General features: G+C 42.6%; 1 protein-coding gene across 12 annotated transcripts in view; it reads left to right on the forward strand.

Moving 5' to 3' along the window:
* The window catches only part of SRGAP2 (SLIT-ROBO Rho GTPase activating protein 2), a 226719-nt gene that overhangs the window by 96485 nt on the left and 106196 nt on the right, over positions 1 to 24038 (forward strand). For all 12 annotated transcript variants that reach the window (XR_014146567.1, XM_081825140.1, XM_081825144.1 and 9 more), the window contains exon 4: positions 17825 to 17987. Coding sequence is in view for 11 of the 12 variants with exons in the window: in XM_081825140.1 (XP_081681266.1) it covers positions 17825 to 17987 (163 nt within the window). In the remaining variant the exon portion in view is untranslated. The remainder of the gene's footprint in view (positions 1 to 17824; positions 17988 to 24038) is intronic.

Below are 24038 nucleotides of genomic sequence, written 5' to 3' on the forward strand. Positions count from 1 at the left end.
GATGCTAGAGACTCCCGAGGGCTTCCTGTGTCTCCCAGGCTCTGCCATTGGAACGCTAGCAGGACACACCTCAGGCTTTCAGCTTGCTGGAGCCAGACACCGCTGATCATGTCCCTTAACAACAGTGCTGGGGTGCAGGGAACTTTCAGTATTTGTTTTCTTGGCTCTCGTAAGTCCCAAAATAATTCCGTGGTAGACACAGGAAGCAATGTGTGTCTGGTTCGAAGGATCTTTAATTTTCAGGAATTCACAGCCAATTAAATGAATTGACTTTGATCCCGGTCCCTTTTAAAGGCAAAAGGCATGTCCTCTTTATTGGGAGCTGACTGCGTTAAGTGGGAGGGTTTACAAGATAAGAAGAAAAGACAGACTCTGCCGTAAGGACTTTTCATAATTGAAATGGGGAACATCAGACAGGCTGACAGAGAATAATAAGAACACATATGCGCATGGGCACATGAATCTAAAAATAGGACCCCGGCTACGGCAGGTTCTAATAGTCACCGGGAAGGGAGGGAAGGTAGATTACTCGGGAGGGACTCGTGCTTGGCTTAGGCAGGGAAAGGTAAAAGATAGCAGTTATGTTCTCAATTAGATTTGGTCCCAAGTTAATTGAAGTAAAGACTTTAATATCTAATTCCTTCGCTGTGCTGAAGTATCATGCTGGGAAGAGACACAGAGTCATATGGGAAGAGCTCAGTGTTAATGAAGGATTTAGGGAGAATGAGAAAAAAGGAGGGTTTGGATTTTTCAGAGTTGAAAAAGGATCATCCTTTCTGCTACCTCCTGTCCTTTTACATCGCCACCAATCACTGGATCATTGCCCCCTCGGGTTTTTGACTCAGGGAAGATCAATGAGCACAGCTCTGCTTCTTAACATATTTTGGGTACAGCTGGTTAAAGAACCAGGATTAGAAAATGAATCGAACAAAGTAGGATTATCTTCAACGGTAGGATGCTGAGCTGTGTTTGCTGATTTCTACTTAAGCAGTCGAGACAGGGCATCCTTGCATGAAGTTCAGACATCCCTCCCTAGCAGCCTCTGTGTTGAAGGAGAGGTTGTGGAACAAGTCTGGCAGCTCTCAGCCTGCACCCTTGTAAACAACAGATGTTCAGAACTACTGTGTTCTGGGGGTAGGGGTGGGGGTTTCTGTTGGTGCTTGAAATTCTTTGAATTTATAGGCAGCATCTCGAGGATTTAGCAAAAGGAGGAAGTCGGATGGATTTGATTCTATGGCATACAGGTGGAAATGATGCCCGAGACAGTTCCTTTGCAAGACAGAGCCCACGCTCCTTAGTGGACTCTGACAGAGAACTAGGGAAGCCAGGCCGGCAGGCCTAGTAAAGAAGGATCCAGCTTCCTAGGTGTATTGACTTTCTGCCCTCCTCCCAGCCCCTCTTCTTATACATGGGCTCGATTGGTCTGCCACCTCCTTGCTTCTGTTTTATCTGGTCGTGGGTGGAAACGTGTGCCCTTCCCAGCCACAGAGTCCCACGTACACATGCACCCCGACATTCAGGTGGGCATGCCACAGAGACTTTTCCATTAGCACCTCCTGAAGCCATTCTGGTTCTTATAACGTACGGATTACATGGTATTGTTAGGGGCTTTGTCTTGGCTGCTAACCTTATTCATGTACATTTTCAGTGTTGGGTTTGCCAGGTCTCTGTTACGTTATTCACTGGAAGTAAATGAAGATAATGTTCCTTGTAGAGAGTTCAGTTAGGCGTCTTTTCTCCCCACGCCACTCCCAGCCCTGAAACACACATGCTGAGTTTCTGGCTAGATGATAAGTGCTTAGAACACCTACTTTACAGCCTAGTTCAGGGAAACCACATGGAAAAAAGATACATAATGCATCATTTCTTTCTTTCTTTCTTTCTTTCTTTCTTTTTCTTTCTTTCTTTCTCTCTCTCTCTCTCTCTTTCTTTCTTTCTTTCTCTCTTAAGTAAGCTCTGTGTGGGGGGCTTGAACTCACGACCCCGAGATCAAAAGTTGCACCCTCCACTGGCTGAGCCAGCCAGGTACCCCTATAATACATCTTTAGTAGGCTTTCTTGTTTCCAAATTAGAGAAGACTTTAGAAAAGTTCCCACCTTTAATCAAACGAAAAAAGCAATTTATCAGGTCTGGGCCAGTTTTCAAGCCACTCTAGTCAGAAATATTGGCTTGAAAATCTTTGATAAGCTCACTTATTATTTTGGGGGCTTAAGAACATCCTTGTGCTTTTCTTTCTTCTGGAAAACAAATGCACTCCTGGCCCTTTTGTTCATTAACATAGAAAGTTTTGGTGAACACCAGTCCTGTTAAGTGAGGTTCACCTGTACATTTCAGCAATTTATGCGTTTATTCAGCACTTAGTCTACACCAAGGGTTATGCTAGGAATTAAATACACACAGAAGAATAAGCCACTGTTCTCATGGAGGTTCTCATTTAATGTGAAATATTTTAAGGTTGTGCATGTGTGTTCTGAGAAGGTGAAGAGTTCAAGGTTGAGGAGCCAGAATTGTTGAGTGACCCTTTAAGTCACCCATATTATATGTGATTTGGTCATAAACACTTGGCTTCATCTTCATAATCAGTAATGACTGACGGGTTGCGGCAGGTGCCGGGGTCACAGAGCGGTATAGAACCCAGCTTCTGCCCTCTGGAGGCTCATTGTGTCATGTGGAAGACAGGAGGTTTATATGAAAAAAAGATAACACAAAGTAGCATATATTTAGTGCCAAAGGAGAGATGGGAGAAAGGATTTCTTTTCACTTTTGTCCAGAATGGGATCTTTAAACATTGCTTTTGGTATCATTTTAGACTTACAGAAAAGTTGCAAGAATGGTCGGAGAATTTCTGTCATTTATCCAGTTTGTCCGAAAGTGTTAACATATTACTACATTTGCTTTCTACTTCTTTTTCTCTCCATACCCAACTCACGCACATACATATTTTTTTTCCGAAACACTTGAGCATAATTTGCAGACATGATGCCCCTCTACCTCCACATACTCCAATGTGTATTCACTTAAAATAAGGTAGTTCTATGACATAATGACCAGTACAGTGATCAAAATCAGGGTATAAATATTGACAGAATAATATTATATAATCCACAGACATTTAGATTTATCATTTGTTCCCCAAATTTTCTTTCTGGCCAAAGAAAGGCCAGGATTATGCATTTCATTCAGTTGCCTTGACTCTTTAGTTTCCTTTGATGTGGAATGGGTTTCCAGTTCTTTCATTGTAGTCCATGTGGGGAGCATTCAGCTCAGTTATTTTGTAGAATGTCTCGTAATTTGGTGTCTCTGATAATGTCCGGTATTTCTTTATGATTACATTTAGGTCATGTGCTTTGGACGGGAATACCATTGGAGTGATGTTATATTCTCAGCGCATTATATTAGGAGTCACTGGCTGATGATTTCCCACTATTGGTGATGTTAACTTTGATCATTTGCTTAGGGTGGTGTCTGCCAGATTTCTCTACCATAAAGTTATTCTAGTTTATGCATTGTAATTAATGCATGATTTTGGAGAGATGCTTTGAGACCATGTAAATATCATATTGTTCTTCAAAACTTCCACCTATCAGTTGTAACATGTGGTGATGATTCTCGCTTGAATCAGTTATTATGATGATGGTTACCAAATGGTAATTTTCCTAGTCTCCATCATTTTTTTCTACATTTATCTGTCGGGATTCTGCTGTAAGGAAGAACTTCTCCATCTCCCCCAGGTATTTGTCTAGTTATTTGTGTATATCAATTTGGACTCATGGATTCTGCTTTTATTCAACAGATTATAATCCCCCCCCTTTTTTTTAAGGAGTTTATTTATTTATTTGAGAGAGTGAGTGAGAGAGCAGGAGCAGGGGCTGGGGAGGGGAGGCAGAAGCAGACTCCCCGCTGAGCAGGGAGCCCGACACCGGGCTCCATCCAGGGACTCCAGGATCATGACCAGAGCCGAAGGCAAACGTTTATCCGACTGAGCCACCCAGGTGCCCCTAATAGGTTATAATCCTTCTACGTTTATTTATTTTGATGTTCATTCCAGGCTTGGCTAGTGGAGCCCCTTCAAGCTGGTTCCTGTGTCCTTTTGACGTGTCCCCACCATTCAACTTTCTGGCACAAAAAGTTGTTCTAGCCTCATCTTGTACTTTCCTTGCTTCACTTTAGAAGCCCTTTCTTCCAAGAGCCCTGGATCCTGTTAATGGTGAATGGTATTTGGAAACCACGGATGGTAGGTGTGCTCTTTGTTACTACACTACCACTGTTTATAGTCCCTGTCAGCAGACAGAGGCAGTAAACAGGTGTGTGTGCATGCATGCGTATACCCACATACTTCTCTATCTGTCTATCTATATGCTTATCTCTAGTAAAGCCTACAAGGCACATCAATATCTTCAGTTCCAGTCCATCACCACATGTTTTACTCTGTTTTCTCCCTTTTCCACATCTATAACCCTGTTCTCTGAACAGTGAGAAATCTGGCACCCATTATCTGTCTTATATGTATTTAATTGCTCAGTCCTAGGATATACACAAGATGGTTTCAGAACGGCTAACCCATGCCTCTGAAGGAGACGACTACTAACTAGACTTTAATATAGGTTTAGAGGGTATTGTCTGTCTGTTTGTTTGTTTCCAGCCTTAAGGACCAAAACACAGCGTTCAAAAAGTTGGCTGTCAGTTCGTTCTCTTCCAACCTCCAGACCTTCAGTGTGGTTATATTACTGGTTTGAAATACCATTTGGTTTATTTATTTCTGTTTGTATTGTATTTTTTCCCCTTCAGAATGAGGTCTTGATGGACATTTCTCACCAACAAATCTTTTCTCTTGAGTAGAGTTTGAGCAGCCTTGGGAGAAGTGAGAGACCTGCTTATCCATAGATGTACTTAGGGCATTATCAGAAGTCAGTGCTGGGGCCATAGGCCAGACACAGGGTGGACACTGAGGACCATCTTCAGGCCATTTCCCCCTCATTGCTGGGCCCACCGTGACTGTGGGAAAGCCACTGGATGGGTTATGACCCTCGCCACTTTCTCTCATGTTCTCCCTGCTGTTCTCCATGAACACCTCTCTTGCATTTAGGGAATCAAGAGTCCCCCTCTCATCTCAGTTCTAGGCTGATGACCAGCAACTCATGTAATATGCTTGATGTTGTACGTTGGACGATCTGGATCTGGTCCTTTGGAGGTGAAGCTGCAGGATACTGCTCACTGATAGCCAGACTTACAGAATTTTTGGCCCTGTTGCTGGCCTGTTTGCTGGCTCCCTGTTCTGACGCCCCCACTGTTTCTTCTCCTCGGCTTTCTGTGCTCAGATGCTCTGGCCTCTCTAAAAGTTCTTTTGCACCAATGTTGACCTGGCCATTGTCTCCTCTCTGCCTGGGGATGGGTTCCATATTCCCCTTCCTTTGCCCCATGTAACTCTTCCTCCATCTCCCACACACTTACTCTATTTCTCTCTTTCCTCCAGACACATATAACATGGTCAGTGCTGCTGAATCCAGCTGTTCTGAATCTTGCCTTCAGCTTAAGTTCAAAAACAGATGGACCCAAAGCATCCTAGATGCTGTGCCAATTTCCACCACATGAAAACAAGTTACTGAAAAGCATCAGAAAATTTTAGAATAGTTTTGAGGTTTGATTCTCTGTCTTCTTAATAGTCCTCCCTGCCCGACTTCTCCATCTCTCCTGACCCCTCTCCACGTTATATGTGCCTTATTGGACAGGGGCTGGTTTCTAAAACCTTTGCCCCCAATCTCCCTCTCTCTTTTGCAGGTAGGTTTAGCCACTGGGAGGAGACCACGTTGAGGATCAAGCTGGGTTGTTGCTCTTTTTCTCATTGTCTGTGCCTTTTTTGAATCTCCTATCAAGGGCTGAGGAATTTCTGTCCTTTTGGCCATAGAGAGAAGATGAAGCTGGGGTCTCTGTGTTTATAAATATGTGTGCATTTACTGGTCAAAGAAGTCACTAACTTGGGAATAAAGTTTATGTTCCTCTGCTGACGTTATCGGTAGGGGTGCAGAAAGGTGCCAGTCCCACAGCCTTCCCTTGCACTGCTATAGACAGGGAGCATGTTCCTTGGGAAACCCTGATGTTGTGCCCACAGTACTGCTCTTCTCATTCTTCCCATTTGCTAACAGCTTTCTCCCAATGTTCTGAGGAACACTGTTGAACTTCAACATTTCTATTCGCCCTGAATCTGAGAGAAAGAGAATCAACATGGTGGGCCACTTATCTTACACGTGCATTAGGCAGATACTAGTAGTCATTTACAGAGCTTCAGGAGAAAGTTGTTGGCGCAGTCCAGTAATTGTCAGGTGCCCACTCTGACCAGAGTACTAAGCTGCTGTCAGGAGTATCCTCAAGAGAAGTCGTCAGGGCTTGAGCTTCTCAAAGTTCAGGGACCCATGACTCATATGTTACGGTGTGTATGTACATAACACTTCCCTCCCTCCCTCCCTCCTTCCCTCCTTTCTTTGGAGAATACTTGGAAGAGAATTCTTAGTTTCTCAAAAAGGATCTGGGATATGTAATCACCCCTAAAAAAGATCTTATAAAAATATTTTGTAGTACAAGCTGGAATACACACATGTATAGACATTTCACGGTGTATTTTTAAATAACTGAGAACAGCATTTTTGTAAAACAATCCCTGTAGGTCTTTGCTCTCTGTGTTGTACTCTGATATTTTCTACTTTGTTCTGTGTTGCTATGTCCCAGTGTTTTTGCTTTCATTTTTTGCGGAATTCTGGGTGGTAACCTGGTAAATTGATTTATTAACCCTACGAATAGGTTGTATCCCGGTTTGAAAAACATTGCTTTAAGAGCATTGGTTCTTAAAATTTTGGTGTGCATGATATTACCTGGGATGTGTATTTAAAATGCAGATTCCTGGGGTACCTGGCTGGCTCCATCAGAGGAGGGTGCAACTCTTGATCTTAGGGTTGTGAGTTCAAGCCCCACATTGGGTGTAGAGATTACTTAAATAAATAAAGCGTTCAAAAAATAAAAATAAAATAAAATGCAGATTCCTGAGCATCACTGTACCCCTAGGGAAGCAGAATCTCTGGCGGAGGAGCACCGGAATCCATATTTTAAAAAAGCACCGCAGGTGACTCTGATGCACAGTGATGTGGGGGTCCTGGAGACTCACACTTCTAAGCTACCCTCAGACTTAGGGGCCTGGCTGCTCAAGGCTTCAGGCCACACACTCCCTTGGAGATGGCAGATATTAGTGGCTATCATCTGAATCCACACCAAGAATCTCCCCATGGATTTTTCTCTCTTGGATCTTGATTTCCCTTGATAGTCCTCTGGTTCTAAGAAGTGCTTTGGCTCTGCTGGAAGCAGAGAAGGAGTTAACTGAGGCCACAGAGCAGAGAGGGAAGGAACTCCAGGGTCATTTTACAGAGCGGCTGGGGTGTGGCCCAGGGCTTCAGTAGGTGCCCAGAGCCAGTCCCAAATTAGAATGGGGTGGGATTCAAAACTGCTTTTCCTAGTCACTTGCCTTTCATGTGTAACCACATGCAGTGTGTCAACATGCTTTCCGGCGCCGTTAAGCACCAGCAGTTTTGTTCCCTCTGGGTTCACGGACCCTTGGTATTCCGGTTATGTGTTGTCTTGGAATAGCTCTGTGCTCCGGGGCTCGGGCAGCTGAGCATTGTCCATTAACTCTTTCAGCACCAGGGCCCTACAGATGCTAAGGGCTTTTTAGTTGAAATAGAGCAACAACCACCGTGAAATGAGAAAATGATGGCTACTCAGGAGACCTAGGTTCTTGCCCTGCTCTACCACCTGAGCCTCAGTTTCCTCGTTTAGAAAATGATGTTAGGTCTAGACTCTAGACCACCTAGAAAGTCTCTTCTAGATCTGACGTTCCATGATGCTACTTTTTGTACCCTCTGGCTTTTCTCTCTGCACTTGAACAAGTCTTTCTTCTAAATTCTCTTCTAGGTTGGGCATAGGAGAGTCACCGAGTTGGTAAGTTTCCAGAGAACCCAGCTGATAAGTTAGTAACAACAAAACATATTCCTCTTTAGTGCCCCGATGAAGTATAAAATTGGTAAAGCCAAGTTCATTGCAAGCTTGGGTAGTAAGGCCTGGGAATTTTGAGACCTGTTTGTCTTTTCAGACATGACTCTAGCCACTTTGTTTTGTGGGTGTGAACCCATTGCATGGACTGTCAAGTGATAATAATAGTTATAACAATAATAACAAATGATGACAATACTGATGTGTAGATGTAGAGCACTTCAGTGTTTATGAACTTTTTTTTATGGGCATCACCTTGTTTGACTTGATCTTCACAATAGCCTTGTGAGTTAGGCGGGGCGGTTCTGCTGTCCCCATTTATTTCTTTAAGTGGCTAAAGAAATGTTGAGGCCCAGAGTGCCTCTGTGGCTGATGCAAGATTACCTGGCTGTAGCAAGTGGCAGAGCTAAGACTAGGCTCTAGGTCAGAGGCATGGTTCAGGGTGCTTTGCAGAGTTCCACCTCACTGGGACGGGGTACCATCGTTCATCTGGATTCCTTACAGACCTGTAGAACTCAATCACCTGCTAACCTGGAAATTGACCAGGGCATCTCTTACTCCACCCAAACCTTTAAAATTTTGCCAGCAAAGTGTCGGCATGGTTAATAACATGCTGTCATTTAGAGCACACAGCCGGTGGGTGTACAAACTCAGTCACTCAGTAACCACCCAGATACATGCTACCACAGTTGTTTGGCAGCATTGATGGAGGCTGAAGATACTAAACTATTCACTACATGAATTGTTTTACTGTGCTCAACATTTACAAGATTTCTGTGATTGTGGCATTTGTCAGTAATTACTGCTGATTAGGTACCTGCCCATTTCTTGGTGATAGATGTTCATTGACTATTCCAAAATACACCCTGTCCTCAAGAGACTTCCTTCCAATAAGGCAAGATAAATATCAAAATAACACATGAGAGGGTGCCTGGGTGGTTTAGTCGGTTAAGCATCTGCCTTCGGCTCAGGTCGTGATCCCCGGGTCCTGGGATCGAGTCCCACATTGGGCTCTCTGCTCCTAAGGGAGCCTGCTTTTCCCTCTGCCTCTGCCTCTCTCTCTCTCTCTCTCTCATGAATAAATAAATAAAATCTTAAAAAAAAAAACACGTGGGACGCCTGGGTGGCTCAGTCGGTTAGGCGGCTGCCTTCGGCCCGGGTCGTGGTCCCAGGGTCCTGGGATCGAGTCCCATATCGGGCTCCTTGCTCAGTAGGGAACCTGCTTCTCCCTCTCTCTCCCTCTGCTTGTGCTCTGTCAAATAAATAAAATCTTTAAAAAAAAAAAAAAAAACACGTGAGAACTGATAGCAATGCATGAGGCTGATCCGATGACTATTTAGACTTCAGTCCATTTAGCTCTGTAGTTTCAAAGAATCAAGTGCTGTTTCTTTATTCCTCCTTCTTCATTGTTGTTGTGAGCCATGTAAGGGAACTCATTATCCCATTAACAGGTATTCGGGAGGGGGAGGTCTGAAACTTAGGGATACCCTTTCTTCCCAAGTGGCTTGTTGGTACTTGGCATGCTTATGCACCATTTGCCAGGCAGGAGTTATTGGCCGTAGATCAAGCTTCTCAGCTCATGCCTGGTGCCAGGGAGATGCCTGCTCCCAAGGTAGTGGTTACTGCTTTGAAAATAAGTGTGTGGATTTTGGGTGACATCATTCCAGTTTGGCACAGACAGGTATTTCTCTGGAGTGAACTAGCAGGGGTGAGCCAGGCTGTCTGTCTCAGTCATCTCCCAAGATTTCATTCATTCAAAAAATCTGTTAACACATCTGCGTATATATTTTTTTCCTGTGTGTTTGTCATGTGCTGTAATTACTTACGGGGTTTCTGGTGACATCTTAATTAACTAGAGAAGAAAAAACAAGATATAATTGTAGATTATTCACAGATTATTCTGTGGAATTCTTATATAAGGGATATGTGTTAACTATAACGTAGATGGTTATAAAATCTAAAACTGAGAAACATATATTTTTTGTTCCTTGCTCATCGATCATACCTTTGTTATGTCTTTTTCTCTTGCTATGATGTTTTAAGTGAATTAGTTAGCTCACACCTTTTGATATGATCACAGCCTATTTTGGGGGGCTTTCAGGATGGAAATGTAATACATAAATGAATTTCTAGGCCTTTGGTTCTATGGATTATATTGGGGTGAGGTGCATAGTGTTTGTTCTCTAGTATTTAGATTGTACCCAGAGTTACACAGGGAGAGTTTAGTACCCTCTTTGTTTATACCTCCCTATAGTTCTGAGAACACCAGTGGCAAGACAGAAAGTATAAACAAAGGGAAGGTCCCAGGTCTGCAGAAGCCATAGAGAAGGCTGCTGGGCAGGCAGATCTTTGTCAGCCAGACCAGGGTTCCACAACAGATCAGTGTACACACGAGCATTGAGACCAGGATAAGATGTGGGTTGTGGCTCATGGACAGTCTAGGAGCAAGAAGACCATGTATTAGATCCAGGAGATTCTGCAAACGTGGGAGAAGCAGGTCAGAAACAAGAATGTTGCTCCCTTTATCTCTAGTGCTCAGAACAGTACCTGGCACCTAGGAAGTACTCAGTCACGATTTGTTCATTGAATGAAATAAGACTTTAGAGAAGGGACCTGGACAATAAGATGTCAGAAATCTAGGCAAGAAATCTGAATGACAGAGATTTAAATCTTGTGTAGACACCCTCCACTGCTGCCGGGTCTGGTCTCAGTGGGGTCCACAGAGCTGTCTTGAGTGATTAAAAGAATCTCCAGCCTCCCTCTCCCTGCCATGAACACGGGGTGGGGTGGGGATGGCTGAAGGGAAAGCAAAGTCTCCTGCCTGTCATAAATTGATGGAGACATCTTCGGTTAGGGTCTACGATGGCTCAAATTTGAGAACCCCTCCCAGTTCTCTGACCTAACCTGGGGCAGCGGGGGGAACACGTTGGTCCTATAATCATTCAGGAAATAGTTATTAAGATGTCAGACACGATGCCAGTCCAGTTCTCAACTTCAAAGCAGATTCTTCAGCTCTCAGCTCGTGGACATGCCATGATCCCAGGGGTGTGGCTGGGCTCCCTGGAACTAATCCAGAGCCACAAGAAGGCCATTTCCATACAGCACTTCCCCCAAACCTGATTATAGGGGACAATTTAGGCTATTTTGAGGAAGGTGGGTGCATCACTGCTTGAATCCTTTCTAATCATCTGTCTCCGCTCCTGAAGACAATTTGTGGGATGAACTTGTCCCTGAAAATGTGAAAGCTCATTTCTCCATACATAGAATATACATTTTTGCCTTTGGCCCTTTTCCTGTCTCAGAGCTCTCCTACCCTCATCTCACTGCCGGCAAAGCTGAAGCGGACCTGTGATAAGCCCCGAGAAGTGTGCCTGCCCCCTCCCACCCTGCTGCTGTCTTTGGAAACCTGCCTCCAGCCTGCCACCGAGCTCCTGGGTCACACAACCAGCGGCCACCATTACAGGCAGAATCTTTTTCAAGTCACTTCCCACCTTGGTGATTTTTTTTTCCCTCCCCTCCTTCTTTTAACACCTTCCCCAGCAAATCCCATCCATCCTCTGGCTTATCTGGGTCAGCAAGGGTCTGATTTTATGCACGGTGCTGTCAAACCATAAATCCGCTGCAGCTTTGCCTCTCCATCCAGCCCGTCTGCTTCTGTCAGCATCAGCAAAACGCATAATAGAGAAAATAAGCCAGAAAGGCTAATAACATTCATCTGAATAAAATAATCTCTTTGGCTGCCTCAGTTCATTTCATTTTAATCAAGGTGCCAGGAGGGAATTTAGGCTTAAAAAGCCGACTCCCTGCTTGTCACTAGTTCCCTGTCCAACTGTCACTAAATGATCCCTTTTATTAAGCAGGTACCGTTTTTTTTTTTTTTTTTGGTCTTTTTTCTATCCTCTTCATAGTCGGCCACTCAGTAACATATCGAATGTATTTAACTCATTTCGGGTTTTGTCTCTTATCACATATGTGTCTATTTTCGAATGTGAGGAATCGTATTTTTCTTAGATGGATTGATATTTGCCATCCCTGTGGTCGGACTGGCAGGTTTGATAGGAATTCTGAGAAAGAAGGGCTCAGAGGAAGTGGCCGAGGCGTCTCGGGCTCTGGTGATCCGAGTTCCCTTTGGCTTGCTTCCTGTCTCCTTCAGCACACAGTTCCCCGTGTGGAATGCAGGAGTGATTGTTCTGTAGGGGAAGGACAGTGGAAGATTAAATTCTGCTCTCCCGTTGGTATCTCCCTCACGTCTTCCCAGAGACATACAGCTGCTTGGTTAATTGCCGATTGCTGCTGTCTTATCCCTACCATTCTTGGCCAAGGGCTGTGCATTTTCAGCAGGCTGCGCTCTTGGCCCTGACCCAGGGCCTGGTGAGGAGCCTGTTGGAAATTGACGAAAGCTGATCCCAGTTTGTTTGGAAATAAAAATAATAATATTTCTTCACATTTGTTCAGTGCTTTACTGCTGATGTAATTCTTTTGCATTCAGCATCTCATTTTAGCCGCACAACAGCCCCGTAGGTGGGCAGGTGGGGGCCATTGGCCCAAAAGGAAACGTACCTCCGTAGAAGAGTGCAGAAGCTCCAGCCATCCGGTAATGCCAAGCTTGTGTCACGTGTCCCATCTGCAGAGCTGTGAGCACAGCAGTTCTTCATTAAATGGCACCTTTGGCCAGGAGGCCTTCTGGGATTTTACAGTGAGGTTTTGCAGATCTTTAGGGAGCGAGACGTACACCGACGGGGCGCGTGTCCATCTTACAGGGGAGACAACTGAAACAGAACAGAGGGGATATGGCAAAAAAGGGAAGTGTAATAGGGAGGCCAACATGGACCTTTCTAGAGTTCTCTCTTTACCTGAGATATTGTAGGGAAATCCCTTGGAGCATTTGCTGCTAAGTTTTGTTGAACATCCATAAATAGTCTAAAGTTGAAGGAGAAAAACTGGCCTAATGGATTTGAAGCTAATGATTCAGCTGTGCAGGTTTATCCTTTCGATGCATTTATAATGATAATCTCTTCTGTGGGGGCATAGCCAGCTTGTGACTTTCTGGGCCTCCTTTCTTTTTTTGACTCCAGAGTCATTCCCTCTCAAGTGCAGTATTATGTTTTCTTGATCTGCCTCCTGAAAAAAATGTTAAGTAAGAAAAATACTTCTGGATATTTTGTCTGCTTTTTAGGGATTAGTGTTTGAGGAGGTTTGCAGCTGTTCAGTACATTCCTAAGGGATGCAGACCCTTTTCTTTAAATGCCCAAGTATTACACAACCTGACTCCAGGGGCAGGGAAAGTAAAGAAACTGTACAAACAAATGATAGATGGAAAAGATATAAAGACAAATTTCAATCTCCTAACCAAACGAAGTTCCCTTGGCTCCAGCAGCCCCAAATAAAATAAGGCTGCAAAGCTGTTAAAGCAGGAAACCACTCTAGCAGAACCTTCATATGCTCCCTATGAAATCACGTCTCGTTGACTTGCTTATTTTCCAGCCTGAAGTGTGTTTCATCTTTGTTCGTGTTGGCGGGGAAAAGTGCCGATATGGTATATGTGTATTCCCCTCCTACTACATGCCCTTCACCTCTCCTGCTCTGCCACTGCCCCAAAATAAATAAATGAATTAATTAAAACACCTCAGTTGAAAGGAGGAATATGTCCAAGAAAGCATACAAACTCAAAGAACTAAAAATATTGCCTGAAACACTTCAGTAATAGGAAAAGAGAGTAGGGACCCATACGAGAAGCATACAGCAGAGTTTAATACTATCTTGAAAGGCTTTTTTAAAATAAAAATTGTGCACAGAATCCCCATACATACAGCAGATCCAAAGCAGTATTTTATTGGTGTAAATCCACTTTTAAAGTGCAAGTTTATGAAGAGTACTCATTACAGGGTCAGTCAGTGAGAACAATGAAGCTGTGTTCATGACCCCAAAATATTGAAATTAGGGGGGGCGACTGGGTGGCTCAGTTGGTTAAGCGTCTGCCTTCAGCTCAGGTCATGATCCCAGGGTCCTGGGATCGAGCCCCACATCAGGCTCCCCGCTGAGCGGGGAGCCTGCTTCTCCCTCTCCCACGCCCCCTGCTTGTGTTCCCTCTCTCTCTGTGTCTCTCTCTGTCAAAGAAAGAAATAAAATCTTTAAAAAAATATATTGAAATTAGGATTATGAATCAGAGTTGCAGTTTTATATCAGTTTCAGCATCCAGGTTATTTCTGGTTCTGATTTGGGTTGCCCAATATCAAGAAAATCCTGATTCACACAGATGGATTATAATTTTGAGATAGTTTTAAATTGGCCTAGGCTCTTGAAAAAGGATATTTTTGTTTTGAAGTTGAATCACTAACATTACCTAGCACCTATTCCCATCCCCCTTCATAAATGTTATTGGGGAAGCACAAAAATGTATAATAAGCATATAAAAACAATTGATAATGATGGGATGGTATTGAGCATTCTCACTACCCAACCGTGGCCTACCGTGAACCCAGCCTAGGCCCCTGAACCTTCTGTGGCACGTAATTGAACTTGGCCACTGTGTGTTAAATCATGAGCTCACCTGCACAGCTTTACCTAAGGAGGCACACAGGTTTGAATTAAAAATGAAACCTGTGGGGGCGCCTGGGTGGCTCAGTTGGTTAAGCAACTGCCTTCGGCTCAGGTCATGATCCTGGAGTCCTGGGATCGAGTCCCACATCGGGCTCGCTGCTCGGCGAGGAGCCTGCTTCTCCCTCTGACCCTCCCCCCTCTCATGTACTCTCTCTCATTCTCGCTCTCTCAAATGAATAAATAAATCTTAAAAAAAAAAAAAAATGAAACCTGTGCAGAGCAACATCCGTTCTAACCAACAGGACATTTTTCAGAAGTTCAGATACACGCATCGGTTCTTTATTCCAGAGTTCGCACAGAACGAAGCTCGCCTAGCAGCCCATGAGACATTGTGATAGCGTCAACCGCAGGGAATCTGGATCCCTTTCACATTAACTGGAGGTTGCTCATTTGAATGGATGTGTCACAGTTGTTTGAAATTGAAATGTGTTTCTCTGTAATTCTGCAGTTTCTCAGAACACACTTTAAAAACTCCTGCTCACTGAAACCAATAATAGCCATCCTACCACCTACTCTAAGGATGGAAGGATATGCGCTAAAAGTGTTACTACTTTAGAACCTCTTCATTTAATTATAAATATATAATTCTGAATATATTTACAAATTTATTAGTTTTAAGGCATAAGGCTTTTTATTTTAAAAGATTTCCACTTCTGTCCATCCTTTTTATTAACTTTTGTTTACTCATCCTTTCTTCTGAGGGTCCCCTTGGGATTTATGCTCTGTATCCTCTTCCATGGTATTCAATTGGTTTTGCTTCTCCTGCCTCCACTTGTGATCTGCGGTGTACATTTGTGGGCTAGCTGGCCCTTTGTTCATACCGCTAATGTTCTGCTATATTACAGGTCTTTCTTTCTCTCCCACTCTGCACTGTGATATCAGCACTTTTACAGTTAAAAGCCCCTAATACTGTACTTTATTCATTTCAGATACGAACGTTTATACGTTTGTGAAATTGAGTTGTAGTACCATGTTTATGTGTGTGAAGCACTCTAAGGAAAGACCTAATAGAGACAACCAACTCATGTCCACCCATAAGAAGCAGACCGAGCTGTTGTCAAGTTCAGATCTTGTGAGATCTACTCTTTTAAAAAAGCAAATGTAATTGCCTGATATATTCCATGCTTACTGAGGACATGGATACTTTGCCACCCAACAAAAATGTAAATTCGGTTATTTAGGATTTGATAACTGAAACTGATTTGGAATGCGTTAGAAAGTTTTCTTGCAGTGAAAACACCAAAGGTCACTGAATGCCTGTACTCAGCTTTGAATTTAGGATTGTTTCCTATTCGCTTTTTTGGGTTTGTTTTTCAGATGCTAAACATTTTGAAGGGAAGGGATTAATTACATGTGTCTCTCTCTCTCTCTCTCTCTCTCTCTCTCTCTCTCTCTCTCGGCTAGTGTGTGTGTGTGTGTGTATTAGTGTGTGTGTGTGTGTGTGTGTGTGTGTGTGTGTGTGTATATATATATATAAATTTGTTTCCATAAAAATCTTTCGATTTCCCTAGAACAGTAAGAGGACATAATGTTGCCGAAGTGGTCCGAACAGAGGTATTAGGTATTCTGACTGCAAAGGGGTGTGATGCCTGGGGCAGAGGTGGGGGTGGGGGCAGATAGAGAACAGTTTCAGTTTGGACTCTAGCATTCATTGGATTGAAGTAGCTTCTTAGTGCTGGTTAGACAGATATTTGATATAATAGTCTGGGGTGTTCTGAAGCCAGAGGAGGTGTGGCGTGATTAGTTGGTAATTGTTACCTTATTACAGAATTGGAAAAGCCCCTTCTAAAGTTGAATTCCCTGCTCTACAAATCACAGCCGCCGACAGCCTCCGGCTCTGAATGCAGGCAGTGTGACTCAAGAACCGAGCCACTGTCCACTCTCTTTGCATTAAGAGTCTGACTGTAGGGAGGGAGGAGGGGGAAGAGAATTGAACAGGTAGTGATTCTTCCCAATGATTAAGACCCTTCTCTACACTTATAAGGCTTGGTTTTGAATTCTAGCATTGCTACCTTTTAGCTATGTGACCTTGAACAAGATCTTTAACTTTTCTCAGTCAACTTCCCACATCTGCTGAATGTGGTTAATTAATAATACGCCCTTCCTCAGGCTGTCGTAGGGTTCAAGTTAAACAACGTGAGTATAGGGCCCAGCTATGTGCCAAGTGCACAGTAAGCCCTTGATAAATAGTACAACAAACAACCCCTACTTTCGGTTTCTCTTTTTAAAGAAATCCAGCTTGCAGATGTAGAATTTTTTTCTGTTGCTTAAACCAGTGCTGCGAACTGAGTAGATAATCAATCTAGTCTTTTGGATCACAGTGTTTTCATTAGAAATGAGCACCTAGGTTTGGCATTTCACTGCTCCACTCAGGCTGTAGAAGTTTTAGGAATACACGTGTTTGGGTATGGTTTGTGCTCTTGGTTGTATGGGGCATGACATAATGGCTCAACCAATGAACTGAAAATCTCCTTAGATGTGTTCTGTGGGCCTGAAGAGGTTTTAGGGCCTTTTTTTTTTTTTTTCATGGCAAGGGCCTTGAAGGTTGTTGTCTTCACTGAATCCTAATATGAATACTGTGTGGGGATGTGGTCTGTAGTGCTCTCGTGATTTTTGTCTCTAGACCTCTAAGTTTTGTCTCCAACCCTAGACACAAACCAAATGTCTTAGTGGCTAAGGCTATGGACTTTGGAGTCAGCCTAGACCTGTCCTAGTCAGGTGACACAGAGCTGTGTGGTTCTAGTCCCTGACTCCTTCTTACGGTCTCTATGACTTCTTACTAGCTGTGGGCAAGTGACAACTTCCCTGAGTTTCAATTTTCTAGTTAGTAAAATGGGGATAACGTTGTTCTTTCCTTACAGGGAAATGATGAAACTTAATGCGATAGTGCATATAAAACATTTACTAAGTTCCTAGAATGTAATAGATGCTCAACAGATAATCCTGCTTCTCCTCTTTCTTCTCTTACCCTCTTCCTCTCTCGTCCCTCTTCTTCTCTTCTCATTATTCTTGTTTTCTCCACTGAGTTTTTAGATAGAGAAAACTAGAGGTGCAGGCTTCAGGAAAGGTATCTATTTCTGGCTTGGCTTTGATCACTGTGATTTTATGACATGGATTGTGTTCTTAGCTGTTGGCCCTGGCTACTCACTGACACTGATTTTTTTTTTTTTTTCTTGCTGTTTCTCTGCAGGAAGGATCAGAATGTTCTCTCTCCAGTCAACTGCTGGAATCTCCTCTTAAACCAGGTGAAGCGGGAGAGCAGGGACCACACCACCCTGAGTGACATCTACCTGAATAATATCATTCCTCGATTTGTTCAAGTCAGTGAGGACTCAGGAAGACTCTTTAAAAAGGTATATAGCTATTTCTAGGCACAGGGATACTTGGGTGGAGCAATAATACCATCTTGTAAATAAGAGAAAGACTATTGTATTGGCCTAGTTAAAAGGCTTTCCATTGGTCATTCCCTACCACGATCTTGTGGAGAAAAAATACTGAATAGTCATTCTTTTCTTCCTTTCTGAGTTGAATTAATAGTAGCCCTGGGAGAGTAACCATTTGCAAGGTACAACCCCACCACTGGCAACATAATTCATAATCTGCATGTTTTAGTTACGACAGTGTTTGCTTGATTTCCTTGAGTGATTTGTGAAGCTGTTGAGATTTGGGGACCTTCAGTGTCATTTCAGGTTTTCCTCTTGTAGTTCATGTATGTTTATGATTTAGTTTAGTTTTCTTTCTAAGCGCTCATCTTGGCCAGGGTGAACTCATGAATTTGGTTCTTCTTATCATGACATATCTTGGTCTTTGGGTCCCTGAATGCTTTCTGAAGCTCAATTGTTTGTCACAATTCCTTGGATGTAAGTTGAAAAATCTGACCGAGGAAAAACTCAAAATAAATTGTGGTAATCTTAAGAAACATGTAAAATTGACCTTACCTGTCAGTGGTGGAAATAGTCTCTTGGAAACTAAGGAACCTCTTTTCTAAGCTCTCTCAACCTGAGCTCTCGGTGGAGTCACTGATTCATGACTTTTGGTTACAAATGGTGGCAAAAGCCCCAACCGTTGTACGTAATGGACCATGTCTAACATTCAAGCTCTGGTATCCCCAGAAGACCTTTCAGAAGGCGAATAATCTTCCTACAAGTTCTAGGTATAAAGAGGGTGTATAGGGCTATTTCATTGGTTTCATATATAGGAAATTCATTGGTTTTCATTTGAGAAAATCCAGGGGTAAAATCTGAGGCTGGGAGAGAAAGAACTTCAGTAAACAGGACGGTGGTCAATAGTAGCCAGTTTGCCAATTCTTAACATTAGGAAGTTTTCCAGATTTCAGTAGGTCTGGAGTTAGAACGCAGTTTCTTCTGTTTACACCAGCATGAAAAAAAGAACTGATTTAGAATATTCCATCTACATAACGCATCTGTGTAGGGGCTTTTCCTGTGTCTTAGAGACAGGATATGAAGAGTAAAAAGCATCTGACAATGAAAAAAAGGAAGAGAAAAAGAGCTCCTCCCGGAGTTCACCAACTATTTTTAGTGGCCTGGCTGCGCTGTGGTTGGGGCCATACTTCATTTAGGGGTAAAGGTACTTTTCACCATTTCCTCATGGTTTCTAGCATCTGTTCTAGCTTCCTTGTCATTCGTCTGAATTATTCTGCAATCCTTGGTGGTGTATGGATGTGGCTAAAATGAACAACTGTAGTTAATACTGTACTGAATACTGGAAATACGCTAGAGAGTAGGTTTCCCATGCTCTTTTCACACACACACACACACACACACACACAGAGGTAACCGTGTGAGGTGGTCTGTTAATTGGCTTGACTGTAGTAATCATTTCACTATGTATACATCTGTATCAAATCATAATGTCTTACTCCTTAAATATATAGCTTTTCTTAGAAAAAATTTAAGCCTATTTAGGTAGAACCTTGACAGTAATCAGATGCCACTTCAGCTCTTCTGTGTGACCTTGACAGCCACTTAGATTATCTCTAGAAGGACAGGGGCTGACTGATCATTTCCTCCTTCATTTTCTCTGCTCATCTGGGAAAAAAACTTCTGTGAGGGATATTCAGCTATCTGGACTTCAGCCAAGCTCTCAGCTACCTTTTTTCCCAGCTTTAGAAGGTTAGAGAAGAGCCACGCTCAGGAGTGTTACGACCCTTCCAGATCAGAGATGTATATGCTGAAGGCAGCCGCTTATCAAAGCCACGGATGCTTCTGGTTCCTCAAGTACTACTCACATTTCACCAAGAGCCCAAGTGCATGGCTCAGGGCTCTTTACCCTCCGGAAAGAAAATCTGCCCGTGAATGATATTCCTAGCCATGGTCTCAGAGTTGATCTCCGTAAACTGTGCATTGCTTTGCTGGGGGTGTAGGGAAGAATTTCTCATTCCTCACAGGACTTTTTATATATTACATTTTATTGAAGAAAGGGGCACATATCATGGGGCCTATGGCTGCATGCATTTTTACAAACTGAACACACCTGGTAACTAGTGCCCAGATCAAGAAACATGATTTCAGTACCCTAGAAACTCCGCTCATGCTTCCTCCCAGTCCTCAGGGGGTTGGGAGGGGTGGTCCCAACCCCCAAGGATAACAACTATCCTGACTTTTAACAGCAGAGATTAGTTTTACTTAGTTTCATACTTTATATAAATAGAATCATACAGTGTATACTCTTTTGTGTCTGGTTTCTGTCATTCAACATATGTTTGTGAGATTTATTCATATTGTTTTATATGGTTGCAGCTCATAGGACTTTCTCTGGATCTTTATAACTTTTCATCAGTTAAATTATAGTTATTATTAGAGATATGCATAGGATTGCTGAATCGCCAATGTTTACTATCCCACTGCATGAATAATCTCTTTTCTCTCTCCCCTGGGGTCCATTGTAGGCAGAGCATTCTAAGGTAGAGGCTGGCTTGGCTGATCACAAGAGTAAATTAATTCTGTTTTGGCTGGGTGAGAGCCTCTCTGCTTTCTAGTAATGGGCACAGAGCATTCTGTCTCCGTAACTTAATTTTTTATTCCCTTTTGTTTAAAGTGTGTTGCACTTGAAGAATTAGAAATCCCACTGGTTAAGATACAGTAATCAGATAAGAGAACTAAGGAATGAGCCCAGCCACACTGTCAGTTAAATGAAGCTTCCCAGGGCTTGCTTTGCTCTATCAGAGCAGAGGTCTCTTCCAAGTAACCCTTTCTCTTGGGCTCAACTCTGCTAGCAACTCCGAAACCTTAGACAATTACTTCTTTCTGTGCCTTAGTTCCCTAAAGTTAAAAAAAAAAAAAAAAGTGCTTGGCCTATGTGATCTTCACACTGCCTTCAAAATCTAATACGCTATAATTCTATGATGAATTCTGTGATGCCCAATATAGGGTATCCTGTGTTGGGGGCTTCATTCTGGTTGTTGGGTGACCTTTGTTAAATTGTGATAAGGAAACTGGAGCCCTCACGATACAGACAAATAAAAGTGGGTGTGGGTATGGAGAAGGGGCTAGCTTAGGCAGTTAAAGACCAAATTTCTTGAGGAATGAAGCAGTGTTTCAGATTCTCTTATCTATAATGGCCAGCAACCAAGAGATGCCAAACAGGAATCCAAGTGTATAAAATAGAAACAACCTATAAATTCGGTTCCGGCAGCAACAGGGAAATCCACATTTCTCTGGAGACACAGGCTTTAGGAAAGATACCTTTATTTCTGGTTCGGCTATGGACACCTGTGAAAATTCACCTGAGTTTTATGTGAATTTGGGTCTGTTTCTCACCAGCAAAAGTCATGGGTTTTCCTCCTTTTTTTATTCTTTTTTAAAAAACTCTGTAAAACTTAATGATTCACTAGCAAAGGTTATGATAACAAAACCCACATTTTTTGAACCCTTATGTGCTAGGTACAGTATTAAACACTTTATATGCTTAATCTTTACAATAATTCCCTGAAGTAGTTGCTATTAATAGCCCTATTTTATGAAGGAGGAAACTGAAACTTAGGGAGATTAAATCAAAAAATGAGGTGAGGCTAGTATTTAAATCCATTCATCTCACTCTAGAACTTGAGGTTTCCTCCTACATGCTGTGTTAGGACTCGGGGTATGGTGTGCAGGGTAGAGGGTGTTCTGTATTTTCCTACTCTTTTTGTTGAACCCAGATATTTCACTTAGTTACAGAATTAACCTAACCTTTTCTCTTGCACACAAGCCTTCAAAAGGTTTGGAGGTGTTAAACATCAACATTGGGTTGTTTCTCCTACCTGATGTCTGGGCAAGCATTTGGAAGCTGACAGTGAAATAGGACAGCAAGTTTTTCTCTCCAGGGGCAGGATTGCTAGTAAGGGGGAAACAAAGACTCATTAAATGTGAGAACTGGCCAAAAATCTGGCTCACAGCTAACTCAGCTAATTTGGGGATGTCAGGGTGGCTGCACAATTGGCCCCTCTGTACTACTGAACCCCCTTAAGGGATGCTCCTTGCTGGCCCTCTGGTTTGTGGTTATGTCTCCTGGGACATATTTTACATTTTGCATGAAGCCCGGTGGAGATTCCTTTAGCTAAATATAACATCTAGAGAAAGTAGCCTCCTGTTCACAGCTTAGAAACAGACCCACTTTGTCTAGGACTCCAGGGGAAATGGAGCTCATTTGGTGCTCCTGACATCTCCTTTCGTGTAATGAAAGCTCAGTCTGTCTAACCCCTATTGGAACCAAGGTTTAGGCAAATATTATTGCTGCCACCTTCATTTGTTTAATGTGGTGCCTTCAAAATCAGGAGCCAAACACTACCAAGTTTGACTTCCAGCTCCACATCGTCTCTGTGAGAGACGTGTTCTAAAGAATCCCACCAAGAATAGAAATCATTTTTCCCACTTTTTCATTTAAACCAAGTAAACTTGGGTGTGCTTTTCCCACAGGGGAGAGGACAATCCTGTTCTCCCTTCTTCCTTTCACTTAGCTGGAACACACCGAAAGTACCTCGGACTTTGCTTTTCAGCTCACTGTTTCTAGCCCTTAGTTGTGCATTAGCCTTGGAAGCCAGTCAATTCAGAAAGTCCCAAGACTCTCAGTTGCATCCTTTTTTGTTTGTTTGTTTTTTACAGTATTCCAGCTGACTGTACTTTTGTTTTGCGTTTGGTACCCTAAGTTTCCATGGTAGAAAGGTTAAATTGAGCAAGTTGGGTCAGATTCCTGGTAGACCAGTAGTTCAGTAGTTCTCAGTTTTGCCTGTGTGTGAGTCACTGTGGGAGTTTAAAAAAAAAAAAAAATCTTTGTGATTTGTGAGACAGATTTCTTGGGATGTAAAAAGCATGAACAATAAAAGAAAAAAGATAAACTGGACATCATCAATTCTTGGACTTTGCTCTTGCAAAGACATTGTTAAGAAAATGAAAGACAAATCACAGACTGTGAGAATATATTTGTGATATACATAACTCAATAATCAGAAGACAAACTACCCAAATTTTTAAAAATAGGCAAAAGATTTTAATAAACACTTCACTAAGAAGATATATAAATGGCCAATAAGCACATGAAAAGATGTTCAATATCATTAATCATTAGGAAAATGCAAATTAAAGCAATAAGGAATGTGCTACATACTCACTAGAATGATTAAAATTAAAAAGACTGACAACAACAAGTGTTAGTTAGGATGGATGGAATTCTCATATGTTGCTGGTGAGAATGTAGAATGGTACAACCACTTTGGAAAATAGTTTCGCAGTTTCTAATAAAGCTAAGTATGTACTTACCATATGACCCAGCAATTCCACTGGTAGGTATTTACCCCAGAGATATAAAAGTATATATCTACACAAACACTTGTATCTGATTATTCATAATAGCTTTCGTTGTAGGCTGAGTAATGGTCTCCCCAAAGATGTCCATGTCCTAATACCTGGAACCCATGAACTTACCTTATCCTTACAAAGACTTTGCACATATGGTGAATTTGTGGATCTTGTAATGAGGATATTATGCTTCATTATGTAAGTGGGCCCTAATGCAGTCATGAGTGTCCTTATTAGAGGGAAGTAGAGGGAAGTTACAGACAAAAGAGAAGAAGGCTACGTGATGGAAGTAGAGGAAAGCAGAGTCACAGAAAGAAGATGCTAGGCCATTGGCTTTGAGGATGGAGGAAGAGGCCATGAGCCAAGGAATGCAGCTCTAGAAGCTGGAAACGGCAAGGAAACGGATTCTGCCCGAAAGCCTCCAGTGGGAATGCAGCCCTGTTAGTTTTGTCCCCGTGAAATTGGTTTTGGACTCTGACCTCCAGAACTATAAGAGAATAGAAATTAAAAATAGAACTACTGTATGATCCAGCAGTTCCACTTCTGAGTGTTTATCCAAAGAAAACAAAAACACTAATTCCAAAAGATAGTTGCATCCCTATGTTTATT

The sequence above is a fragment of the Leptonychotes weddellii genome, chromosome 6 (assembly GCF_054177405.1).
Source record: "Leptonychotes weddellii isolate Sample4059 chromosome 6, ASM5417740v2, whole genome shotgun sequence".
Taxonomy (NCBI): Eukaryota; Metazoa; Chordata; class Mammalia; order Carnivora; family Phocidae; genus Leptonychotes; species Leptonychotes weddellii.